Genomic DNA, 22216 nt, shown 5'->3' on the forward strand with positions numbered 1-22216 from the left:
TTTTTTTATTAAAACGACGTCGTTTTGAATTTTTTTTAAAATAGAAATTGACCCGGCCGACCCGTTCGACCCGGTCAAAACCCAGTGACCCGGTCAAAACCCGGAACTCGGGCCTTGGACCGGGCCAGCCACCGGACCAGGTTTAAAAACTATGGTCTTTATTGCTAGGTTATTCTTTTAAAAGTCTCTTCTTTTTATTTTAATATAATATCATGGGTGGTGAGTTTACCGAGTTAACTTAAGTTGACTCAATTATTTTTCTTGATCTTTTTTTATGAAAATAATTTTCTTCTAATTTCATCACTTAACATTAAATTATTGACTTTTGAGCCTTGTTATTTTTTTTACTTTTTTTTTTGTGAGGTTATTTCGAATGCGAGCTAGTCACATTAATCTAGATTAGTTTAGTTTTTGTTTTCATTGTTTTTTGTATTAAACTTTGATCTTTCTTGATAGGTCCCTACTTTGATAGGTCCTTATCTTGAGAGTTTATTTTATTTTTTATCTTCATCTCGTATCGCAAGTGCTTGGCTAGTTAAGTTAAATTAGGTTGACTTGTTTTTTTTTTTCTTCAACACTATTTTTATAAATTTTTTTTATTTTATCATTTGATATTGGGTATTAGGTTTTTAGCTTTGCAAATTTTTTTACTCAATTTCATATGAGGGGTTGTGTGCTAGTAAAGTTAACCCGGGTTATCTTAGATTATCATTAGCTGAATATTTTTTATGTTATAAAAAAATTAACTCAATCTAGCAGTATTCATTACTTTGCTTGCTACTCGCTAGGCATCTATCTACACACTTTTGAATTAAGTGTGTCGCACTTGCATGTATATATTCAACTAGGCAGGGCCATGATATGTTGTGGGTAACTTAAAATTTTTTTAATGTAAAACAAATTGCTAAGATGATACAAGTATTCGAAGAGAAAAAAAAAAGATTGAAGTTATTGACTCAATCAGGTTAATAAGGTTGATTAATTTAAATAATATAAATAAAAAATACAACAATAATAAATAAATTGACAAAAAAAGTTAACAATATAAAAAAATAGAAAAAAACCCACATCAAGTTCATGTGAGTTAGCATGTCAAATATATAACTTGGTCTTGATATCAAGGTAACCCCAACAAGAAACTAAATAAAATTGTGAAGTTTAATTATTAAATAATTCAATATTTAAGGGTAACACTAAAAAAAATTAATTAAAAATTTTTATATCAACACAGATTAACCTGCTAGCCCCGAGATTATGGGCACAATATCATAAAAAAAGTTAAAAAAATATCAATTTTAAAAAATCAAATATTGAACAATAAAATTAAAAAACAAAGACAGCACATGTTTAACTTTTAAAACCCATAACTCTAATTATAAGCCTATAACTAACTTTATAAAAGGTAAATCTAAAACTAATGAATTAAAATTTTAAAATATCAAGGGATAAAATTGAAAAAATACAATAAAAAACTCCACAAGAAAAGAAATAACAATAAAAAAATATAAACTATATTTAATAAAAAATAATTTGAAATCAAATGCCGGTGAATAAAATTGAAAATTAAAAAAATGATATAAAAAAATAAATAATAATCAAAAGAATATAAATTAATTTTGCTATATAAAAAAAGATAAAAAATTTTAAAAAATAAAAATCAATTTTGATGAAAAAAATAAATGAAAGGATACTTTTATGTAGATAAAAAGAGAAGAAGAAAAAAAAAAGAGAAAGAAGAAGAAAAGCCCGACTATTATATCACATGACAGTCTCTACATTGAAGCTTAAAAATATTAAAAAAATCAAATTATTTATGATGAATATTTTAACAAATTTTACTTTTAAAAATAATACACTCTTTGCATTCTGCTTTTAAAAGGTTAAAAAATGGAATAATGCTCAATCAATCTCATAACACCGGCTTTCATTTTTTTTTTCCTAATGCTTTTATTCTTCCTTTTTTACTTAAAAATCAAGGTCAATTGTTTGCGTGTTAAATGAGAGGACATTCTCACCAAACACATAGATTTGCCAAGGAATGACTAACAAAACGAAGTCAGATTTTGAAAACCAACGGTAGTATTAGAAAGCAACCACCGTGTTTTTGCCGTACTCGAGGCGGACGAATGCGACCTCCATTGATTAACATTAATAGAACCTCTTGGGTGGTTGATGCAGTGTATTAAATTTAGCATTTCCAACCAACCGTACCATTGTGGGCCCCTTCTCTTGCTCCCATCATTTTTTTAATTGGTGATAAAAATGATAATGATAGCTCAAAGGGAGATATCAAAATGAGAAATGCAAGCTAGCAAACTAAAAACAAGCAGGAGCTTGGGTGGGTGGACGCCATAAAAAAGAGTTTTATGGAAGTTGATGAGAGGGAGAGAGGAGGAGGTAGTTGCACTCTCATCACACCCTCTTTAACTCGTACACTTAAATGCTCCATACTGGCCTCAAGCAAACATTCATTTCTCAGGGAAAAACTATCTCCCTTTCCACAAAATATATTAAATTGATCTTCAGTCCTTGGCTTCTCATGCTTCCACAGAATCTTTTGAACTTGTCGAAACTTATAATAGAAGAAAATATCTACCCTTCTCTCCAGCCATTGCATGGAGATTTTCACAGTTCACCAGACAGAACTGATTCGAATGAAAAGGTCACACATTGAGAGCTTGCTTTGTCCAAAGGTGACATAATAAGACCAAAAATTAACATGGAATCAGAGAGAGAACGGGGCCTACACAAGTAATATAACTTCTTTCTTTTTTTTCCAATAAATAATCGGAGCTACCCCAAAGGGCATGGAATAGAGATTTCCCTCCACATTCAGCAAGGGAATGGTATAGGGATATTGTGGTCATCCAGGAGGAAGGCGAGGACCCCCATCTGGAGGCTGCTTAATTGACTCCAGGCATACCATAAATGTAGAAAACAGAACACTGTTGATTAGACTCCTCCTGGTATTAATTAGTATAATATTTGATAGGCGGTACAGTGTCCCAAGACTTGAGAAAGCGTGTTGGCCCAGAATAATGAAAAAGAGTGGTTTTTTCTCAGGAATAATCCCCCATAGCCAGGTCTGTTTGTGCCACGGTCTCTGAACCGGATACGTGATTGGCATACACCACAACAACATTAATGTTCCACTGGTAACTATTTTCCAATCTACAAGCCGTCCATCTATTCTCCTACCAATATCGAAATGTTCTTTTTTTTTTAGATTAGCGTGGATGTTCGGGCCAGCCTACGCGCACCACGACTAATCTCACGGGTCCTGAAATTAATGACCATGTAAGCCTCTAGTGGCTATCATATGAGCAACCAAAAACTCGAACCTAAGACTATAGAGGGAACAAACCCCTTAGTCCCAAGTTTTTACCACTTGGCCACCACCTAGATGGTTATATCGAAACGTTCTTGATAATATGTATACTGGGTTGTTAACGTTATGCGAAGACATGAATTTCTTTCTTCTCTTTTGACGATTCGGTACGTGGTAACTTTAATAATTAACATCATAACATCATGGTAATTCTGCTTTGTCAAAAACATATGCTAGGAGTAGTAGCAAGCTAGCACTTCTGTTCTCAATCTCCATGCAAATAAAATATGCATCAAATCCCACTCCTTCCACCTTTTGTTTTGCCTTTTGGGGTACTGAAACTGATGAGTTTTGTTGACCATCCGATTGTATAAAAGAAGGAAAGAAGGGTTAGGCATCTGACCTTGCTCTCCACTTTTGAGTAGAAAAAGAAAAGCTCCTTTCAACTGAGAAAGGAATAGTATATTTAATTAAAGTAGAATTTCTTACTTTTGGGAGAGTCAAGGTAGAAACGTTCTTCACTGCATGAAGCATACACGGACACTGTTTAGCAGGTTCTTCTGTGTATTTTATTATAGCGGGAACTTAAGTGAATCAAGGCTATGAGTCTAGGTTATGCATCCTTTTTTTTTGTGCAAATGTTATTTTGTGTTTTAATCTGTAGATAAATTTTGAACCAAAAATTAAGAATGACGGTGAAAAGGATAGCAAGAATTCAAATTTAGTTGATGAGATACCTGGACGTGTGTGGCTAAGTAGATGAATAAGAGTAACTACAATTAAATTCAAAGACAATGAATTATAGCAGAAGGGTACAGCAGAAGAAAACATTGAAAAAGAAACCAGAGCATTAGCACTAGCCCTCTCATTTGCCCTCATCCTCACACACCATTACTACACTACTGTCGCAACCTTACTAAACATGACTGAAAAGGCTAAAGACAATGCTCTCTTCTCTCTCATACACTCTAATATTCAAAAGGAAACAAAAGTAAAGAACAAAAAGCTGAAAGCAGAAACCATCTTACACATTTATCTCACTCATGAACTTCTAGCACTAAACCTTATAGTAGCTTACAAAAGTACCAGAACCTACCTTTCTTCCTTCCTAGTTGTGAAGAGGATTAGGACCAGTGTGAATTACCCTTTTATCGTCTTCGTATACTGCATCTGGATCTCCTCCATCAATGTTCACAGGCTGATCTTGGTTTGGAGATGCATGAAGAGACCCTGTCTCAAAAAACCTGGCTTTTCTTGGCAGGGATTTCACCAGCTTATCAGTTTCTTCATGAACAACTAAAAAGACACCTAACTGAGCAAGAATTAACAGAATCCAGAATAAGAAGATAATCGCAGCTCTAGCAGCCCCAGCATATCTTCTACCTCTTGCTGCTTCTACTCCAACTTTATGGTGAGATATCATACTGCACCAAATATATGTAGCAAATAGCAAAGACTACTTACGCCACCCTCAAGCAGACCATAAAAAAGGTTAACTGGGATCTCTAAATTCACTCAATATTAGCTAGTGTAAAAGAAAGTAGTGGGGTTTGGATAATTCTGTGAAATCCTTTATGGAATTTTGAAAGTTGCTTCCAAACAAGAGATCAATAACTGGAGCCTGGAGAGAAATGAGCTTTTTAGCTTTGGTTGCTCCTCATCTCATGGGTCTACTCACATGATCTTGACCCTTGATTCCTGGAACCTTCTTATATTTTCTCAAGTATTTCACTCAGCGAATAATTGGACTTAGCACCTTCCACTCTCACGGTCTCACACCACGTACGCTAGTACTATTATACTACTAGATTTGCTTTCTCTTAGCTTTTGGGTATCTGTTGTTTTGTCTTTGTTTTTACTGTTTTATTTAGTTCTTTTTTATTCTCATGTTGCTTGGAGAGAGTGCTGTGGGACTGTCCAGTATTAATAGCCGCTGTCTCCGGAGTATTATTCAAATTTATTTGTGTCAACGAATTCATAGAGAAAAATAGGCTTTGGTAAACAATAAACTTTGTCTTTCCACTGCATTTTGCATGTCATATCCAACTTGTGCTTATCTTAATATAGCTTTTATTTTGTTAGTTCTAGTTTAGGGAATTTCTCTCTTTTCTTTGCCCATCTTACTGCAGCGCACATACGTCTTCGAATCGCTTAATTGCCCATTTTGTCCACAGCCCTTGTTTTGGTAAAGACTTTTGATCTTCTTGCTCAATCTTTGGATTCAAATTCTACCATAAATATATATATAATTCATTAAAACTTTACATGTTACAGCTCCAGTATTCTTATAGATATTTTAAGTACCGTTCTCCATGAAATTAATTAATGCATTGGGGCAATGAGATTATCTAAAAATTAGTGCGCGCGCCATTAATTGTAAATACAATTTGTTCGAGATTTTTTGTCATGACAAGGTTTTATAAGATTAATTTACTTAGTAATTAAAATCAAGTCATTTTTATGATGTTGAATACTTTCCATGTTAACTTGATGCAGTGAGAAGAATTTAATAAATTTTCTCAAATACCAACCTCAAGATTTGAACTCGGAAAATTATTAGGACAGAGAACAAATGTTTGAGATAACTATATATCTACATTTAAACATTACGTAAAAAAAATCCCTTAATCCCTCCTTGTCAACTGCGTTTGACTTCTAGGAATTAAGCTTCAATGCAGGCCTTCCTTTACTTTTTTTTACCACATAAGTTTCTACGTACGTACATCTTGCATACAATCCATACATTGAAAATCCCAGCATTCCAAGACATTCAACGCAACCATACGTCCATGTATATCGCACAGTCGTTTTATACAACGTACTTTCTGATCAGAATCAAGCCGATGTTATCCTTTTTCTGTGTCCATACGGTTGTCCTCGTGCAGAGTCCATTCTTTCCCTTCATTGCTTTCCTTACGAGTGTAAACGACATTAAATTCTTAACTCTCAGTCCTTTTGGACATCGTCAAGTAATTAATGCTAAACCAAGCATGCACGATTAGGGCAGATAATTCAAAGTTCTTATTTATATCTCTATCTCGTAATTAATTACTATACAACCACAAAACTTTGCAGAGATTATTTTTCATAAAATATTTCCTACTATATATGCTCATCACACCAAGAGGAATCAAAAGAAATACAAGAGAAGGTGGTTTTTTTTTTTTAATTTTTTTCCCTTCGTATTGTTTCCTTCCTTTTCTTTCTCCCTGGGATTGGCATGCATATCACACACACACAATATACAGAAGGTAGTTAAAGGGGGAACCGTATAAACTATACAAATCGGACCCGTCGTATAAAAATACATAGAGAAGCAGCGAGAAGTTGATGTTTATGGCAGCAATGCAAATCGGGAAGGACAGCTAAAACCATCATGATCTAATCTTTTAGTTTAAAGCATCAAGAGGTACAAGAGAAATGGCCTGTATATGGCACCGCATGAGCTTCTCATTTCTCAACCAGTGATATTTAATCAGGTCTTGATGAGACTTTTAATCATTTCTTAGGATACCGGTGGATTGATTGATTGCCAAGGACGGATGCCTGTCTTAATTTGGAGCTATTAATTTTCTTTTCTTATTTCCACTTAAGTAGCACTTATTATTAACATCATATTTTATATCCCCTTTGATTAGCGCTACGGGTGAACTCTGCTGAGAAATATTTATGCCTCTTTTCAAAATAAATATATAAGTTTAATTATGCCCTGTTTGGTAATGTTTCTTCAAAATACGATTGGGACCATAATGATGCCTTTCAAAGTAATTTCAGATAATCTTAATATAAAAACTCCAATTTTAATAGAAAATATTTTAAAAATATCAACATAATATATTTTTAATTAATTATTGAATACACACTAATGGTTAATTGAATAGATTCGACTTTGACACGTGTTGATGATGAGTCTAAAATTATATTATTTTGAGCTTAATTGCATTACTAGTGTTAATTCATGAAAGGGTAAATAAACGAGTCTGAATTCAGCCTAGATTCTTTTATCACCTGAACAAATATTTGAACGAAAGAGAAAAAAAATATTATAAAAAATCACAAGATGCACTGCATTCATTTAAGTCTTATAATTGTGTCCGACAAGTTATTGTGACATGAGAAAAAAACCACACTCCCACTGATTATGGTGCCAAACAAACTATTCCCCAAAACAATAAATGTACTCCTCTTGTCCCCGCCCCCAACACCCCCCTCCCCCTCCTAAATCCTATATGCTTCTTAGCATATTTTGGAGCGCGGTTTCCTAGATGAGTTGTCTCGCAAGTTTAATTCGAAGTCTCCCAAACCTTTTTTTGTGGTCTTTAGCTCACAAACTTCGTTAGGAAGTTTTTTAGATGAGTTGACTCCCGAGTTTAATTCAATGCTTAATCAAGTAAGCTTACGAGTTTTGAGTTAGATAAGTTGAATATAGTTCGAGTTTACGAGTTTGTTTATAAACTTTGAATGGTTAAAGAACAGCTTTGTTTCTTCTAGGACAAACAAAAGGTTTTTTAAAAAAACAATTTAGAAGTGTGTGTGTTGTTTTCCTTGCTATAACGTTAATAATACAAAACTAGACTTTGTGTATTTTTGGAAGAACATAAAAAGTTCTTAAGCAAATTATTAAGCATAATTATTTTCCACACAAAATTGGAGATGAGAAGTTACAAGAAGAGTGCTAGGGTTTTCGCTGGCGCCTTCGCCACAGTTTTATGACACCTGTCACGTTCTTAAATATTAAAACTTTTAACCGGTGAACGCAAGCAAATGGGCATTATTGTAACAGCAACAAAATGTATGGGTTTACGGATTCAACAGCGTTCAAGAATTTTAGTTGCCAGCAAACAATTATTGAATCAGGTTGAATTAATCGACGGTCCTCGGAAAGAAAAGAGCTGACAGTTTGTGGACCTAAAGGCAAGTATAAATTTATTTATAATATTCCGCGTGCTTAAAAATAATAAAAATAAAAATAAGTAGCATATACACACAGGAGTATTGTACAAGTACCTATACACTTGTAAGACAAATTATAAATTGAGAATTTATTCTGTATTTGATATTATGATATAAATTATTTTTTATATAAAATATATTAAAATAATTTTTTTATATATATTTTTATTCTTAACATCAATACAATAACGTCATCGAACACGTGTTGAAAAACATTGTAATCGATTTAACCGACCGGCATTGCAATGTCTCGTTCAGCCCACTATCTTTTAACTAGCGCGAAAATTTTTAGGCATGACCAAAAAAAAAAACATGTTATTACTGTCCCGTTAGTGAATAATTGAGGCACTATAAAATAAAATAAAAATACACAAAAAAGTCTGGTTTTCCCGTAGCCGGTTGCGCTTGAGCCTTTAGGTCGTGTTCAGCTGTCTGGGCTGCGTTCTAGGGACAGTTCAGTTCACATGGGCTGAGCCTAGGCGAGCTCGATCAGTTTTTTTTCTTTTTCTTTTTTTTTTTTGCTTGGTACATTAGATTCATCCCTGCTTGGAACAAGACACAAAAAACCTTGCCTGAAGGAATCATGAACAAGTTAATTGTAACCAATAGCCCTTCTAGGGAGGATAATAAACCACCGTGGAAAGCATACGCAGTGTAAGTAAACAGCCACAGGAAAGATTAACGGTAACTAGAGTAAGTTTTATTGACTCTTTTGACTTTTCAAAGGTTAGAATAACATCTTGTTTCTTTAATTCCATATTAGCTGTGCGAATATAAACTTTGATTTTATATAACCTAATTTATGAAATTCTAAAATAGTGTTTCTTGCATTCGTTAAATTCAACTCAGTACCATTCAAAGTAACCGGAATTAAAAAAATAAAAAATACTGTAATAGTAAAGTGATTTTTAAAAATAAAAAAATTTATACATAAATAGTCTATTTACATTAACATTTCAAATTTTCTTTTGAAAATATTATTTTTTTATTTTAAATTATTTTAATATATAGAAAAATGGAGGAAGAATCGGATTGGTGGTTTTACGGGCTTCTTTATCGGGTAATGTTGGATTTCCTTGTGAGAAGTAGATGGGCCTTGGTGTTGGATTCTGTTGACTGTTTATTGCTTAGAGCTTAATGAAGGAAGGAAGGAAGCAATGCACCTCCCTTGCTTCAAAACAAACAAAAAGAAAATTGCCGTAAATTTGGACTCCGTAGAAACTCTTAAAAAGACTCAATAAAGTAAACTTTATAATATATAAAAATCAGTTTTAGATAAAGACTAATAATTCTACTTAGCATAATCTTAATCACTAATTATAATAATAATAATTTGCGTAATGCAGGCTTTTCTTAATAGTTATGAATTAAGTGATTTTGTTCGGTAAAACAGGTTCAAGTTTTAGCGATCGTGATTTTATAGTTATGTAATAAAGGAGTTGTCACGTGTTGTAAAAGCAATGCTGATTTGGACATCTGTTAAATTAAAAAAGAAAAAATAATATTCAATCCAGTGTCCTTGCAAAAAAATAAATAAATAAATAAATCTACCCTATCATAGTTGCAATTATTATGCTGGACACTAATATGGCTAGAGCTTTAGATTGGATTTGACTTTAATGAATATTATATATTTTATCCATATTAAATTTTTTGTTGATCGTGTTCATCTTCATGGAAAAAAGTAATTTATATTTTTTTTTATTTTTTAATATGCTAGTATTAAAAATTAATTTTAAAAAATAAATAAAGGTATTATTAAAAGAATTTCAAAGTAAAAAAAATACCTAAGCAACAGCTCACACATTCACCAACCAAAAATGCATTAGACTCAATCCAATTTTAATCAATGGTATCTAATTAAACCATTAGCTAATAATTGGGTGTGTGGTGTGTTTGCAAGACAGAGAAGATCTAGGCCAATGGCCTTTACAAATTATAATCGGTTGTCAAAAACGAAATTAAGGGTAATTTTTTTTTTAAAAAAAGAAAAATGAAAAAAATAGAGAAGAAGGACGAGTGCCAACGATGATGGCACTGGCAGGCAAAAGTAAAACCAATATGGCACATTTATTGGCGAGGTGGAATATGCGGAAAGTAGAAATACAAAGGAGGAAGAAGATTCGTGGGATTCATGCGCATCTCTCCCTCTCATATTCTCTTCTCCTTCCTTTTTTCTTGTCCAAGTGCCCGCTTTTCCACTCACCTTCCCAATTCAACTCGTCCTCCCTGCTGTCCTCTCCTCCTCCTCATAAACACTCAACCCCTCCCGCCTCCCTCCTTAACTCAGCACGCACATCTTCTGGGGTATCTTTCTCTCCATACCACAATTATATATCTGTTTATTTATGTCCTTTTGTTTCTGCATGTGTTTATGTTTATGTTCTAATTAATCGAAACTCTAAAATGGTCGTGCTCGTTTGTGTCTGCTATGCTTAGTGTGATATTCTCAGGACCCACTGTCACTTTTCAACGTCGGGTTTTTCTTTCTTTTATAGAACTAGTTAAGAAAGGGCTTTGCTTTACTCTTGTCTTTTTTTTTTTTTTCCTTCAGGAAAAATAAGGTTTGTTAATTAAGTCCTGCATTAAACATTTCTTGATTAAGGAACAGATGCGAAACTAGAGGGGTTTTGCTAGAAGCAGCTTTAGAGTTTTCTTGAGTAAAATTTTGGAATTCCTGCGATTGAACAAGACATCATGAGTTTGGATTCGATCCATTCCAATAAGAATAGCATTGATAAGTTTGGATTTCATTAACATTTAGTTGAATGTCACACCAATCTTGATTCGGATATAATTTCTCACATACGCTTGCTAATTGGCTCCACAATCTTCTTTGCTGATTTTAGTGATTTTGTGGCCAAGAGTACTCGCTTTTTACCCCATTGTATTCACGTGTTCATGATAAGTTTTTTCTTGATTAGATTTTTTGAGTAGTTTTGCAGCTTCCTCCTTCTAGCCAAATGATCAAATTCTTATGAAGGTGGAGTTTATGCTAATTATGTTAGGTCGGAAAATATATTGTCTGAGATGACACGTCCGTGTAAAACAATGGCCCTATAAATGAATGTGTATAGAATATTGATGTGGTGAGGGTGGAAGGTATAGTAATGTAGGAAAAAATGATTTAGGTTAAATAGGGTAGTGAGTTTTAATTTCTTAGAATCTTTTGATAAATATGGCCTTGGATGGAGCAAAAGACTTGAAAAAAATCGACCCGTTTAGTTTGAGATTATTTCTTTGCTCCAAGACTTGAGTTATGTAATATGTTGCTCGAAATGGTAGGCTGGAAGTTATGCTCGAAATGGTAGGCTGGCAGTTATGACTATTCCTAGCCAATAAACTCCTTAAACATGATGAAAGGGGGACTTGGACTCCAAGATTTTAGTACTATCTACAGATTCTATTAGAAGCTAGGCCGCAATTGTGAAGGTTGTCCGAATACTATTCAAATACTTTTTCTTTGTTTACTACATATAGCGCAATGGTTAATTGATGTGCCCTCCCTGTTGTAGCTGCTCATGTAGAATACACAAGTTCTGAGCTTATTTTCCTGTTTTGTTTGGTTATATGATCAGTTCAATATTCTCTTTCCTTAACAGCCTTGATATCTCTGCTTCTAAGGACACTTGCAGACAAATAAAGGGTAGTTTAATTTCTGATAGACCCAAGTACGTGTGCTCTCTGTAATGAATTCATGTTCTGTTTTGATGCAGAAATTGAGAAGAATATTCAACTTATCCTTTTGATGCCAGCAATCTTGCTGGCAATCATACTTATGACATTATGAGTCACCAGAGTACATTCAATCCCAGTAAAACCCTAGAGGGTGTGCATGGCATCCATGTTGTCCCTCATTCTCCATTTGCTTTGAAAGAGATCAATCAACAGGGGGACTTCCCCCAATCAACCTGTGAAAGATCAGGCAATGGATTGAATCAGCTGCTGTTGATGCAGTAAGTGTAAAACAAGTTTCACTGCTAAATTACCAGTAGCACCAATGTAAAATCTGTTTAGCCCCACACATAAGATATATTCAGGTCTACAAAGTTATGAAACTGTTAAATTGGTGAGATCCCACCAACAATAACTTGTCTTTTATTTCTTCTCCAGGAGAGTATGGCAGCAAAGACCAGGATGTTTGAGGCCTATCCAGGGCTGTATTCATGGTATTACAATTATAAATATAAACCGTTTAATCTTGGTAATTCATTTATTACATTTAATATGCGCTCTAATGTATATACTTTCACTAGGTGATCAACATCTTGCAGAAACAGTTGCTAATGTGATTACTTCTCTTCCTTTTATTGCTCTCGGTATCCAGGCTCCAAGGTAGTAATATTTTTCTGGGAGATGCTTTATAAACATATACTTTTCTGATTCTTTTCTCTATTGTATATACAGGAAGAACTTGAATACTAAGTTGTATGCTAACTCATTAATTGGAGTTGGAGTTGCCTCAAGTTTGTATCATTCTTCAAGAGGAAAGCTGAGGAAGTATTTGAGATGGTTTGACTATACAATGATAGCCACAGCGACAGTAGTATGTTGTCCAAATTAACTCTTGCATTTTAGCAGAACTATACTATTGAGGTTATAGGCATGCTTAGATTTGAATATATATGCTGAGCTGGACTGTTATTTGTGGAATTAGATGCGATACTTCTCAGCTCTGACACTCACGTATCTGGTTTAGCACCTTTTTTTAAGTGTTAAATTCAAAAACAACAATGATGATGGCAATGATTAAGTGGCTGAAGTGTTCATGTGCATTATGTTTGATTCAGTTTTATGCTATATTAGGCAACTGGGCCACGTGGTGTAATCCCTGGCATCCTCATATATTGAGTGTTCTTTTTATCTTTTCTTCCCCTCCTTTTGTGTTCTGAATTCAGTCATATACTTGTCTTATGACCTGTTTGAATACCCCAAGTTACAAATCTACAAAACATCGATTTTCATTTCATGGAAGCCATCAGTCACCTCACCTCACATCCGCACCTCTTGTCTCCACAGATTTCCCTCATATCGCTGTGTACATCTTCTTATGAATAGTGCACTTCAAATCCTATTCTTTTTTTTGTTGCCTTTTAGCATTCAATTCTTCCATGTTTCAGATACACCTGTTCTATATGCCTGTTTTGACTTCTTAAATAATGTTGCACCCCTGTAAAATGTTATGTTTAGTTTCACACATGCACACCAATCTTGCAACGTTCTTATAACTACTCTTGTGCACCCATCAGGGTGTAATTCTGGTAGAAAAATTCTCTCCATTCTTCATCCTTAAGGGTGTCTAGATTGTAGATTATACTTCCTTTCTCTGTTATAGAAATTCCTCTGACATGGTGGAGTAGTATCTTCATTAGCCGGAAGGGAGTTCAGTGCTTCTCCTGTTTCCTTCCTGGTGGCCCTGTCTCTTGTTTGGCACTTTCTTCCTCTTGCAAAGGTCGCATTTGTTACCATCTTGGGTTTCACGAAGTAGAGGTCTTGAAAAATTAATCTCACTTGAACACAATAGACCAGATGTGGATAGCATGCCTAGTGTGTTGTCGAGTGCCCCCTAGACTTAGTCCCAAAGCACAAAAGCTCGTTTGAGGATACATTGACCACTAACCAAAAAAAAGAAGGAAACAAAGAAGACTCTTAAAATTTACTCTAGCAACACAATTGAACTCCAGTTTCTGACCTCAAAATTGAAGCAAACTTGCAAGGAAATCTCTTTGAATGCACGAGGACAAAGTAACTGCAAATAGAACTATTTTTGAAGCTCTGCTCTGCTGTTTGGTTTAGTTATTCCTTTGCTAATAAGTAATGCTTTCTTCTCACACTTTTGCTGTATTTGAGCTACACGGGCATGAATTTGATAACTGAATTATCTTTTGCAGTGTTTGTCAAGGGCCCTACGAAATGAGAACCCAAAGTTTTTGATGGCTGCATCTGCAGCATTATTGCCTGTCCAGCCTCTGATGGTCTCTGCTATTCATACAGGGATGATGGAGGTAAATTACCTCATTTCTTACCTCTTAAAAAGGTGATTAGAGTTCAGTTTGCCTTGGTCCACGAATCTTGTGACTAAAATGATGATGCCAATGACAGTTTCTATTGTTGAATAGCCAGGAACCGAAATAATTGCTGAAAATGGATTTATATATTAGACTGGCTTTATTTTTCCTTCATGCTTGCTCAGCTTGGTTATAACTATGATTTCAAGAAATTATTAATTACTGAACAGCATCTTGTAGTTTGAATACCAGCAACCTGCTGAGTGCATGGCACGTCTATATTTCTGAGGCCAAGGACGTGACCAATGAAAACTTGAAAATCAAAAGCCAGTGTGGATTTACACTGCTATATTCACCAAATAATAATATATTGATTTCCTTCATTGGTGCTAATTTGAACTCAATTGGGTTTGTCAATTTTTTGTGGTTATATTCGTGTTGCTAATGATTGGATTTCCCTTGAATTATTCTTTCCAGGTAGCATTTGCAAAAAGGGCATTAAAAGATCCAGATCTAAGGATGGCACATAATTTGCATAAGATGTCATCGTTGTTGGGGGGTGTTCTTTTCATTGCTGATGATTGCTTTCCCAGTACTCCTTTCCTTCATGCTGGCTGGCATCTTGCTGCAGCCATTGGTGTTGGCACCTGCAACAAGCTTCTTAAGTAGTGTATATATCTCAGATCACTTTCTTATGATTCATTTATCCTTTGGGCAGCAGCTTCTCCTCGAACACCAGGATGGGTATAAATTTCATGCCTTCCTTCAACCAGGTAAGGAGAGGAAGGGATAGATTTGCTCTTTTCAGTTAGCTTCTTGCAGCTCAACGGTCCAACTATTGTTGGGTTTTTGTAATTTCTTCCGGTCTGGTTTCATTTAGCCATTCCTAACATCTAAAAAGAAATGCAGTTGCCGTATTTATTCAGCTCAAGAGCTATTTATCTGATACTCTAATTAGAGACGTGTGGCGTTTTCATTTTCTGTTTATATATCACAATCAGCAGTATGAAAGAGAGAATTGCTTCATCTGCTTTAGATCAAATGTAGAACCCAGCTATCAATTTGCTATTATCTATCAGTTATATTTTTCACTCGATAGCAAGGAATGGCATGTAGATGATCGCACAATGACCAATAGTTGATCGCATGCCTGATCTCACCTTAGCTTGATCTGTACTTTTGATTTGATCGTGAATGTCAACGTGCATGCTCATCACATCCTAGCAATTAATTAATACGATTATGGTTCTAAAAAATGTCCCCATGTGGGACAAAACACACATTTGCCTCAAAGAATTTGCATCGTCCGGTCTATTATGACGACCCAGCTGAAGCTAAACAGATCGGAATAAGTGATAGAGAGTAACTGTTGGGGACATGCGTGAATATATCAGAGCATAATCTGCTTCGTTTTTCGATTTCTGTTCGATAAAGAAGAGTTTGTTTCTTCCATTTCTCAACAAATAGACCTGTCATAGGTCATGGGAGAGCTGCATGCAGTGTGCTGCTGCTGCATAAGGTTACACAGAATGTGTGGAGTAGCCCTGTATATAACTAAGTGCTGCCTGCTTTCTAGATTTGTGCAGTTAGCAATGAGTGGATAAGAACTGAAATCATGAATGGATTGCACAAGACACGATGAAGTTCTAGCAGTAACAATAACGATTGTATTGTATGGTGCTTGGAGGTTAGCTAGGCACTGTGGTTGATTCAAATGCCAAAAAAAGAGAGGAGACGCTATACACGTGATTCCTACTTTGTACAAGACTCTGATAGTAATAAAGTTGGCGAAATACAAGTCAGGAGATATAAATTATGATAAAGATTGCATGGTATATTATAATTATGGTTTTGAAATCATAAACGCTCGGCAACGTAGCCCTATAATGTCTACTGTGGTTATTAGAAATCAGTCTCATTCACGCCTGAATTGGCAGATGGAAATTGTTTCATCTCCGGTTGGATCCGGATCCGGATCAGATCATCCTCATCTCATTACCATGGACTGACTAATTGAATCCGTCATGCAAGTGAGGGTAGGCATAATCGTAACAAATTAATATGTATATAAAAAATGATGTCACTTAGCTAAGCCTTTTTGTATTTCCAATGCACTTTTATATTAGGCTAATTGATTAAAAAAAAAAAAACACCTCAATTTTTAGTCAAACCCAACTAAATCTTTGACCTTTTGTTTATGGTTTTTTAATATTGATTAATTGATCACGAAGGGAATTACAATTTTATCAGGTTTTTTTTTTTTGTCAAAACAATTGTTATGATCATACGTTAAAAGTATATTTATTTTTATATTTTAAAAATATTTTTTTAAAAAATAATTTTTATATTTTTTGTTTGAAATTAATATTTTTAATGTTTTTAGATTATTTTGACGAACTAATATTAAAAATTATTTTTTAAAAATAAAAAATATATTTTAAAATAAAAAATATTTTTTTAAAAAAATTATTACCATATCTCCATTTTACCCTCAATTACCTTAGTTGGGAAAGGAAAAAAAAAAAGAGTTAAAAATGGAGTTGCGCTTAACTAAAAGTTAGGATTTTTTTGATGAATTTTTTTTGCCTTAAATCCAGCCTTGTAATTAAGTGCGTGTTTCCTCTATTTAGACATTGAGGTCGAGACTTCATATTATATTTTAAAATGTAAAATTTGCCTCAGTCTCCTAAGCACGGCGTGAATAATCTCTATCTCTGTATTCCTACTGAGCACTGCAAACTAATAACTAATTAGAAACACATATTTTTAAATATCTTTTAACAAGCGTTCACTTGTTCATGGGACAGTCATTAATTACCCATGCTGAAAGAATGTTGACTTGATAGATTTTTTTTGCTGGGCTCGTCTCGTCTCCCAATGTCTCGCAGATTCACGTAACCCTTTGTTTTGTCCTCTCTCTCTCTCTCTCTCTCTCTCTCAGCGTGTGTTTTTCGTGAGGGCATGGTCAACACACAGTTCTCTTGCAACCAGAGAAAAGAAGAAAAGGAGCGCACTGCTCTTTTCCTCTGGGGTTAAACCAAAATGCCTTGATTTTAAGTTTCTCCATTCTTCATCTCCATTTACTGTCGCTAGTGCAGTCTATGAAGAGATAGATCATTCCTTAAATACACACAGCATCCAGGCCAAACGGAGAGAGAGAGAATCAGGGTAATTAATAACAGTAGCTAGCTTCTTCATCATGTGGATGATAAATGGTGGTGACAGCAATGAGCCTAGCATGAATGATTGCTTCAACCCAAAGCCCAACACTACTACACCCTGCACAAATACTACTGCAACTCCTCTCACATATGTAGGACTAAAACATCATCTCGGTATGCCTGCAACATATCTCTCTTAACAGTCTTTTAAGTAGTTACTTAGTTTTATTATATATGCGCGTTTACACAAGTATATATATATATAATTAATATTGGTGCATGCAGCCAAAACAAGTGAGCAAAGCAGGGGGAGAAAACTCAAAGAGCAAGCAGAAGCAACGAGAAGTTCGAGATGGAACCCAACAGCAGAGCAGCTACTAGCACTAGAAGAACAGTACAGTTGCGGAGTTCGAACTCCAACAACTAACCAAATCCAACAAATAACTTCAGAGCTTCGAAGGTTTGGGAAGATTGAAGGGAAGAATGTGTTTTACTGGTTTCAAAACCACAAGGCAAGAGAAAGACAAAAACGCCGTCAAGGACAACAAAAACACAAAAATTCTGATCATGAAAGCTCGAATAAGATGAAAGAATCAGGTATTAATTTAGCTTGCTTTCACAATATTTGTACCTTTTTTTTCCTGGCTAGTTAGGGTACACATACTATATATATGGTTGTGTGTAACTACCAGAAATGTCTAACATTCTTGTAATCTTGTTGGTCTTCTCATAAAAAAAAAAAAAAAAACAAACACAGGAAGAGAGAACAGGTTTTTTTGCCCATTCTTCTCTTCAAAAAAAAAAAAAAAAAAAAAAACACAGGAAGAGAGAACAGGTTTTTTTGCCCATTCTTCTCTTGGTTGACTGATGGCTGCCTTTATTGGTTTTGCAGTGATTCAATTTCTTCTCTTGCTTGACTCTTTGAGATGTCATTTTCTTTGTTCTGTTTCACTTGTTAATAGGTCCGAGGAGGACAGTTCTTGGAGTTGATCAAACAAACAACTTGGCACCTCATTCAAAATGCAGTACTGATCATGTAGAGGTTTGTACATCATCTTTGTCCTATATATGTTATTTGTTTCTAATGGTTAGAGTAAAGATACACCTAAAGATCAGCGAAATAACAATTATTTGATTACAAGTTCAGAGACAAGTTAATTAAAGAGCTTTTGCATGTCTGAACGGAAGATGCTCAAAAGCTGCATTCCTCGTTATCATGCAAGAACTCAGAAATTCTTGGACTGCATTATAAGAGTGCACTTGGATTCTTATTTATTACTTTTGTATTTGTTTTTTAAGGGACCTGTTTCAGTGAATGGAGCAGCACTAGCAGAAAGTGGAACACATGGCTGGTCAGAATTTGAGGAGAGGGAATTACAGCAGATGAAAAGTATCAGTCTTGATATGCATGCCATGTGGCAAACCATGGACTTGTCTTCCTCTACTCCCGTCCACCGCTTGACTAGCAACATGACTACAACAGCGTCAAAGTTCTCAAGCCTTGAAGAGCACAGTTCGCTGTTGAGACCCACCAAGACAGCAACTCATGCAAATCATGATGGTGAAATTAGGGAAGTTCAAACTCTTCAGCTGTTTCCACTTTGTAGTGATGATGCTAATGGTGCTAATGGTACCAATAATGACAGAAATGTACCCATCAGGACCATAAATACGACCTTCACCCCAAGCCAGTTTTTTGAGTTTCTTCCTCTGAAGAACTGAAAGGAAACAGCAGCTAACCCATGTGACTACAATGCAGCTCTTAATTGCTTTGCTGTATATGCAATGTGGTTGATATGTTCACGTTTGTTTTCTAGTAGGAGATTGGGTGCTGTTCTTTCTGTTCACATCATGCACAGAGCAACTGTAGGATAAGGACATCTTTTAGTATTGTTTGAGATGTTGCCTTATGCATTTGGATCTTGTTGGTTAAGCCAAGGTAGACCTACTCTTTCCTACAGAGGCGTTTTCCTGACAAGATTTCTATTATGCAGACATTGTAGTAGATGGACGTGAACGAGTTTGGCGTTGAATTGAACCTTGAATCCAGACTCGCTGTAGATGCATGCATGTTTTTTTTTTCTTTAATTACAAAGGAGAGGTAGTTTGAACACAAAATTTCTCAAGGAAAACAGAAATCTACAGTCAATGGAGCTACGTATGCATGTTGGTTCATAGGATTTATAGTAGTAAAAAGTAGAATATTTTATTCCTATCGAGGGGATAGATACAATGCTTTTCTTATACTATAATGAATAAAAACCGACGGCCTTTGAATACAAATTCGATATAATTAGGATAAGTGAGTCGGTCTGTGCGTGTATCACTAAGAATACAATTTTTATAGATTGCAATTAGTTACGCTAATTTTTTTTTTAGTATTTTTATTTAACTTGATTTAATATATTAACTCTAAAAACTTTTAATTTGATTTTTTTATTAGTTTAAATTTTAAATTAAATTACATGACAGTTGTTTTAATATAATATAATCGACTTAACTCATTAAAAAATTACTAGAATATTCAGTAAAAAATATAATTTAAATTTTAAATTATTTTTTTAGATAATATATTTTTTATTTAGATTACAGTATATTAGTTTTACATGAATTTCAACATCCAACCTGAATCTTGCTTTCATTTTTCTGCAAATCACACTAGCAACAGGGAAATTTTCAGGTTGGTCAAACTGGTCAGTACATGTCCTCCAGTTCTTAAAAAAGCCACGCTGTCTTTCTATAATTTACAGCTTCAACTAACAACAATCCATGAAACTCATGCACCCGAAGACCCCATTGATCATTTGCTGAGAGAGAGAAGAGAGGGGGGGTGCCCACAAGCTGTTGCTGAAAATTTTGCAGGGTTTTTGTCACTGAATGTCTGTGCAAGGTTGAAAATGCAGACAGAAAAAATAACAGTGCGAAAAAATAATAGTGAAGAGAATGGTACACAAAAACACAGCACTTAGAAAAAATAAAATTAATTAATTAATAATGGTAAATACCATAAAAGCGAGGGCAATCTAAAAATTTACCTGAAAAAAAAAAAAACCCACACGCATGATGCAGTACTGAAGAATCACCAAAACTTGGCATGGGTGAAATTTTTTTTCACGTCAGACAGATTTTTTAGATTGCCTTTGTTTTATGATATAGTCTATCATTACTTAATTATCTTTACCTTTTCAAATATTTGTTTCATTTTAAACATGATTTTAATCTTTATGTTTATTAAGTGCTGAAAAGAACTGTGTTTAATCTATTTCCATTCATTATTATGAATAATCCTTTGAGATTTGTAGCTGCGATTTTATATATATATCAGTATAATTGTTGGAAATATAAACAACCAGGTAATTCATCAAATCAATAACCATGACTATTTTGTTCATGAAAGGAGAAGGGATTTTAGTTCATTATAGGATCGAAGAAATCTATTCCATTTGATTCGATCTAGGGTTTGAAGGGGGGGAATTAACAAATACATTTACAACGAGACAAAATCTTACAAGGAAAAATAATGAAGCAATAATGGAGTCTACTGTGAAACGAGGGTATCTAAAAATCTTAAAAAAAACATAACATGGCAAGATATGGCGTGGGAGAGCATTGAAAGCCTTGGAGTTTTTGTTGCAAGTTACTTCTTGTTTTATAGCCACCAAGGGCCTGTGTTTATATTTTGTGCTCTTGGTTTAAAGGTATTGTTTAGTTAATATATGTTTTCTTTTAAATAAATAAAAAAAGTGTTTATTACATTATCTATTTTTTTTAGTTAAAATGATAAATTTCTCTTTCATAATTATTATTATAACTACTACTAATATTATTATTACACCTACCAGATATGTTAATATTTTATGTAACTTGATTTAAAAAAAATATATCATACCATTGATTTTATTGAAATTGCCAAAAAATATATATTATTCTTTTTAGTTTTTTAAAATTAAAAATTACTTTTATTAAAAAAATGGATACACGCATGTAAGTTTAACATGTCATACATTATTTAATATTTCTAAAAAATATTCATTAAAATATTTCCAGTATGTTAGAGTACTTGTTGATGATTTTATATCTTAAAAGCGCAATAATAAATTTCAATTAAACACTATTTAACTGCTTCAAATGTAAAGCATGATAATCAGTTATCAAATATTATTTTTACCCCGGCGAACCGCACCAGACAACAAACAACATAATGTAGCAGTACTAAACAAGCCCTAAGGATTTGGATCTCAATCTGAGTTTGGTCACCAAACCTGCAATATTTGGATCCCAATCTCTATATATATTTTTATCAACTATATTTGGATCCATCATGACTTCAAAAAACATGAGAGGGTCCAAATCCAAAAAGATACAAGAGAGCTTTTATAATGAAAAAGAAAAAAAGAAAAGCGAAAAATTTATCTAATAACTATTTAATAGCTTTAATTATTTGCTTAACAAGGGATATTTTGCTCCTAAACCAAAATTAAATCCTTTTCTAATTGAATCTCAACCCCTTTCTAATTGAGCCACTTTTCATGGAACAAGATTAAATTCTTTTCTAATTGAGTTTTAAATAAATCATCCAAACTGGAGCATTTACAATAAAATACCCTTTTGCCTTCGGAAAATGTTGATTGCTCAAACGAGGAATAACATGTTCATGACTTAATATTTTGGCTGACCAAAATTTGAAATTCCAAATCATTTTTCCTTCAAAATATTCAATCGCAAGACATTATCAGTCAAGTGGCCAGGCTCGGTGCCTAAGTAGT

At 34.1% G+C, this 22216-nt stretch overlaps 3 protein-coding genes across 6 annotated transcripts in view; 2 read left to right on the top strand and 1 right to left on the bottom strand.

The window, feature by feature from the left end:
• The window catches only part of LOC105135456 (uncharacterized), a 20008-nt gene extending 9188 nt beyond the window's left edge, over nucleotides 1-10820 (bottom strand). The window contains exon 1 of the mRNA XM_011040324.1: nucleotides 10808-10820. The gene's annotated coding sequence lies outside the window, so the exon portion shown is untranslated. The remainder of the gene's footprint in view (nucleotides 1-10807) is intronic.
• LOC105135454 (uncharacterized) lies at nucleotides 10371-15383 on the top strand. Of its 4 annotated transcripts, XM_011040322.1 has the most exons (8): nucleotides 10371-10588; nucleotides 11860-11927; nucleotides 11998-12237; nucleotides 12395-12450; nucleotides 12538-12616; nucleotides 12689-12827; nucleotides 14173-14286; nucleotides 14767-15383. In XM_011040322.1, the coding sequence occupies exons 3-8, from the start codon at nucleotides 12068-12070 to the stop codon at nucleotides 14956-14958; spliced, it is 750 nt and encodes a 249-aa protein (XP_011038624.1). In that variant the 5' UTR covers nucleotides 10371-10588; nucleotides 11860-11927; nucleotides 11998-12067; the 3' UTR covers nucleotides 14959-15383. The 4 variants fall into 4 exon arrangements, with proteins under 4 accessions (XP_011038624.1, XP_011038621.1, XP_011038623.1 ...); XM_011040319.1 differs by having other exon boundaries at nucleotides 11860-12237; XM_011040321.1 differs by having other exon boundaries at nucleotides 11884-12237.
• Nucleotides 15384-17312: 1929 nt separating this feature from the next.
• On the top strand, nucleotides 17313-19421 carry LOC105135457 (WUSCHEL-related homeobox 6). Its single transcript, XM_011040329.1, has 4 exons — nucleotides 17313-17624; nucleotides 17736-18047; nucleotides 18413-18492; nucleotides 18750-19421. Exons 1-4 carry the CDS (start codon nucleotides 17489-17491, stop codon nucleotides 19170-19172), a joined length of 951 nt encoding a protein of 316 aa, XP_011038631.1. The 5' UTR covers nucleotides 17313-17488; the 3' UTR covers nucleotides 19173-19421.
• Nucleotides 19422-22216: the final 2795 nt, after the last annotated feature.

This window comes from Populus euphratica, unplaced genomic scaffold, assembly GCF_000495115.2.
Source record: "Populus euphratica unplaced genomic scaffold, PopEup_1.0 scaffold123.1, whole genome shotgun sequence".
NCBI lineage: Eukaryota > Viridiplantae > Streptophyta > Magnoliopsida > Malpighiales > Salicaceae > Populus > Populus euphratica.

Coding starts and splice junctions, on each gene's coding strand:
- LOC105135454 (XM_011040319.1), top strand. CDS start 12,068: ATGAGTCACCAGAGTACATTCAATCCCAGTAAAACCCTAGAGGGTGTG. Junction 12,238..12,394: donor AATCAGCTGCTGTTGATGCA/GTAAGTGTAAAA, acceptor TTTCTTCTCCAG/GAGAGTATGGCAGCAAAGAC. Junction 14,287..14,766: donor TTCATACAGGGATGATGGAG/GTAAATTACCTC, acceptor TATTCTTTCCAG/GTAGCATTTGCAAAAAGGGC.
- LOC105135457 (XM_011040329.1), top strand. CDS start 17,489: ATGTGGATGATAAATGGTGGTGACAGCAATGAGCCTAGCATGAATGAT. Junction 17,625..17,735: donor AGGACTAAAACATCATCTCG/GTATGCCTGCAA, acceptor TGGTGCATGCAG/CCAAAACAAGTGAGCAAAGC. Junction 18,048..18,412: donor GAATAAGATGAAAGAATCAG/GTATTAATTTAG, acceptor ACTTGTTAATAG/GTCCGAGGAGGACAGTTCTT.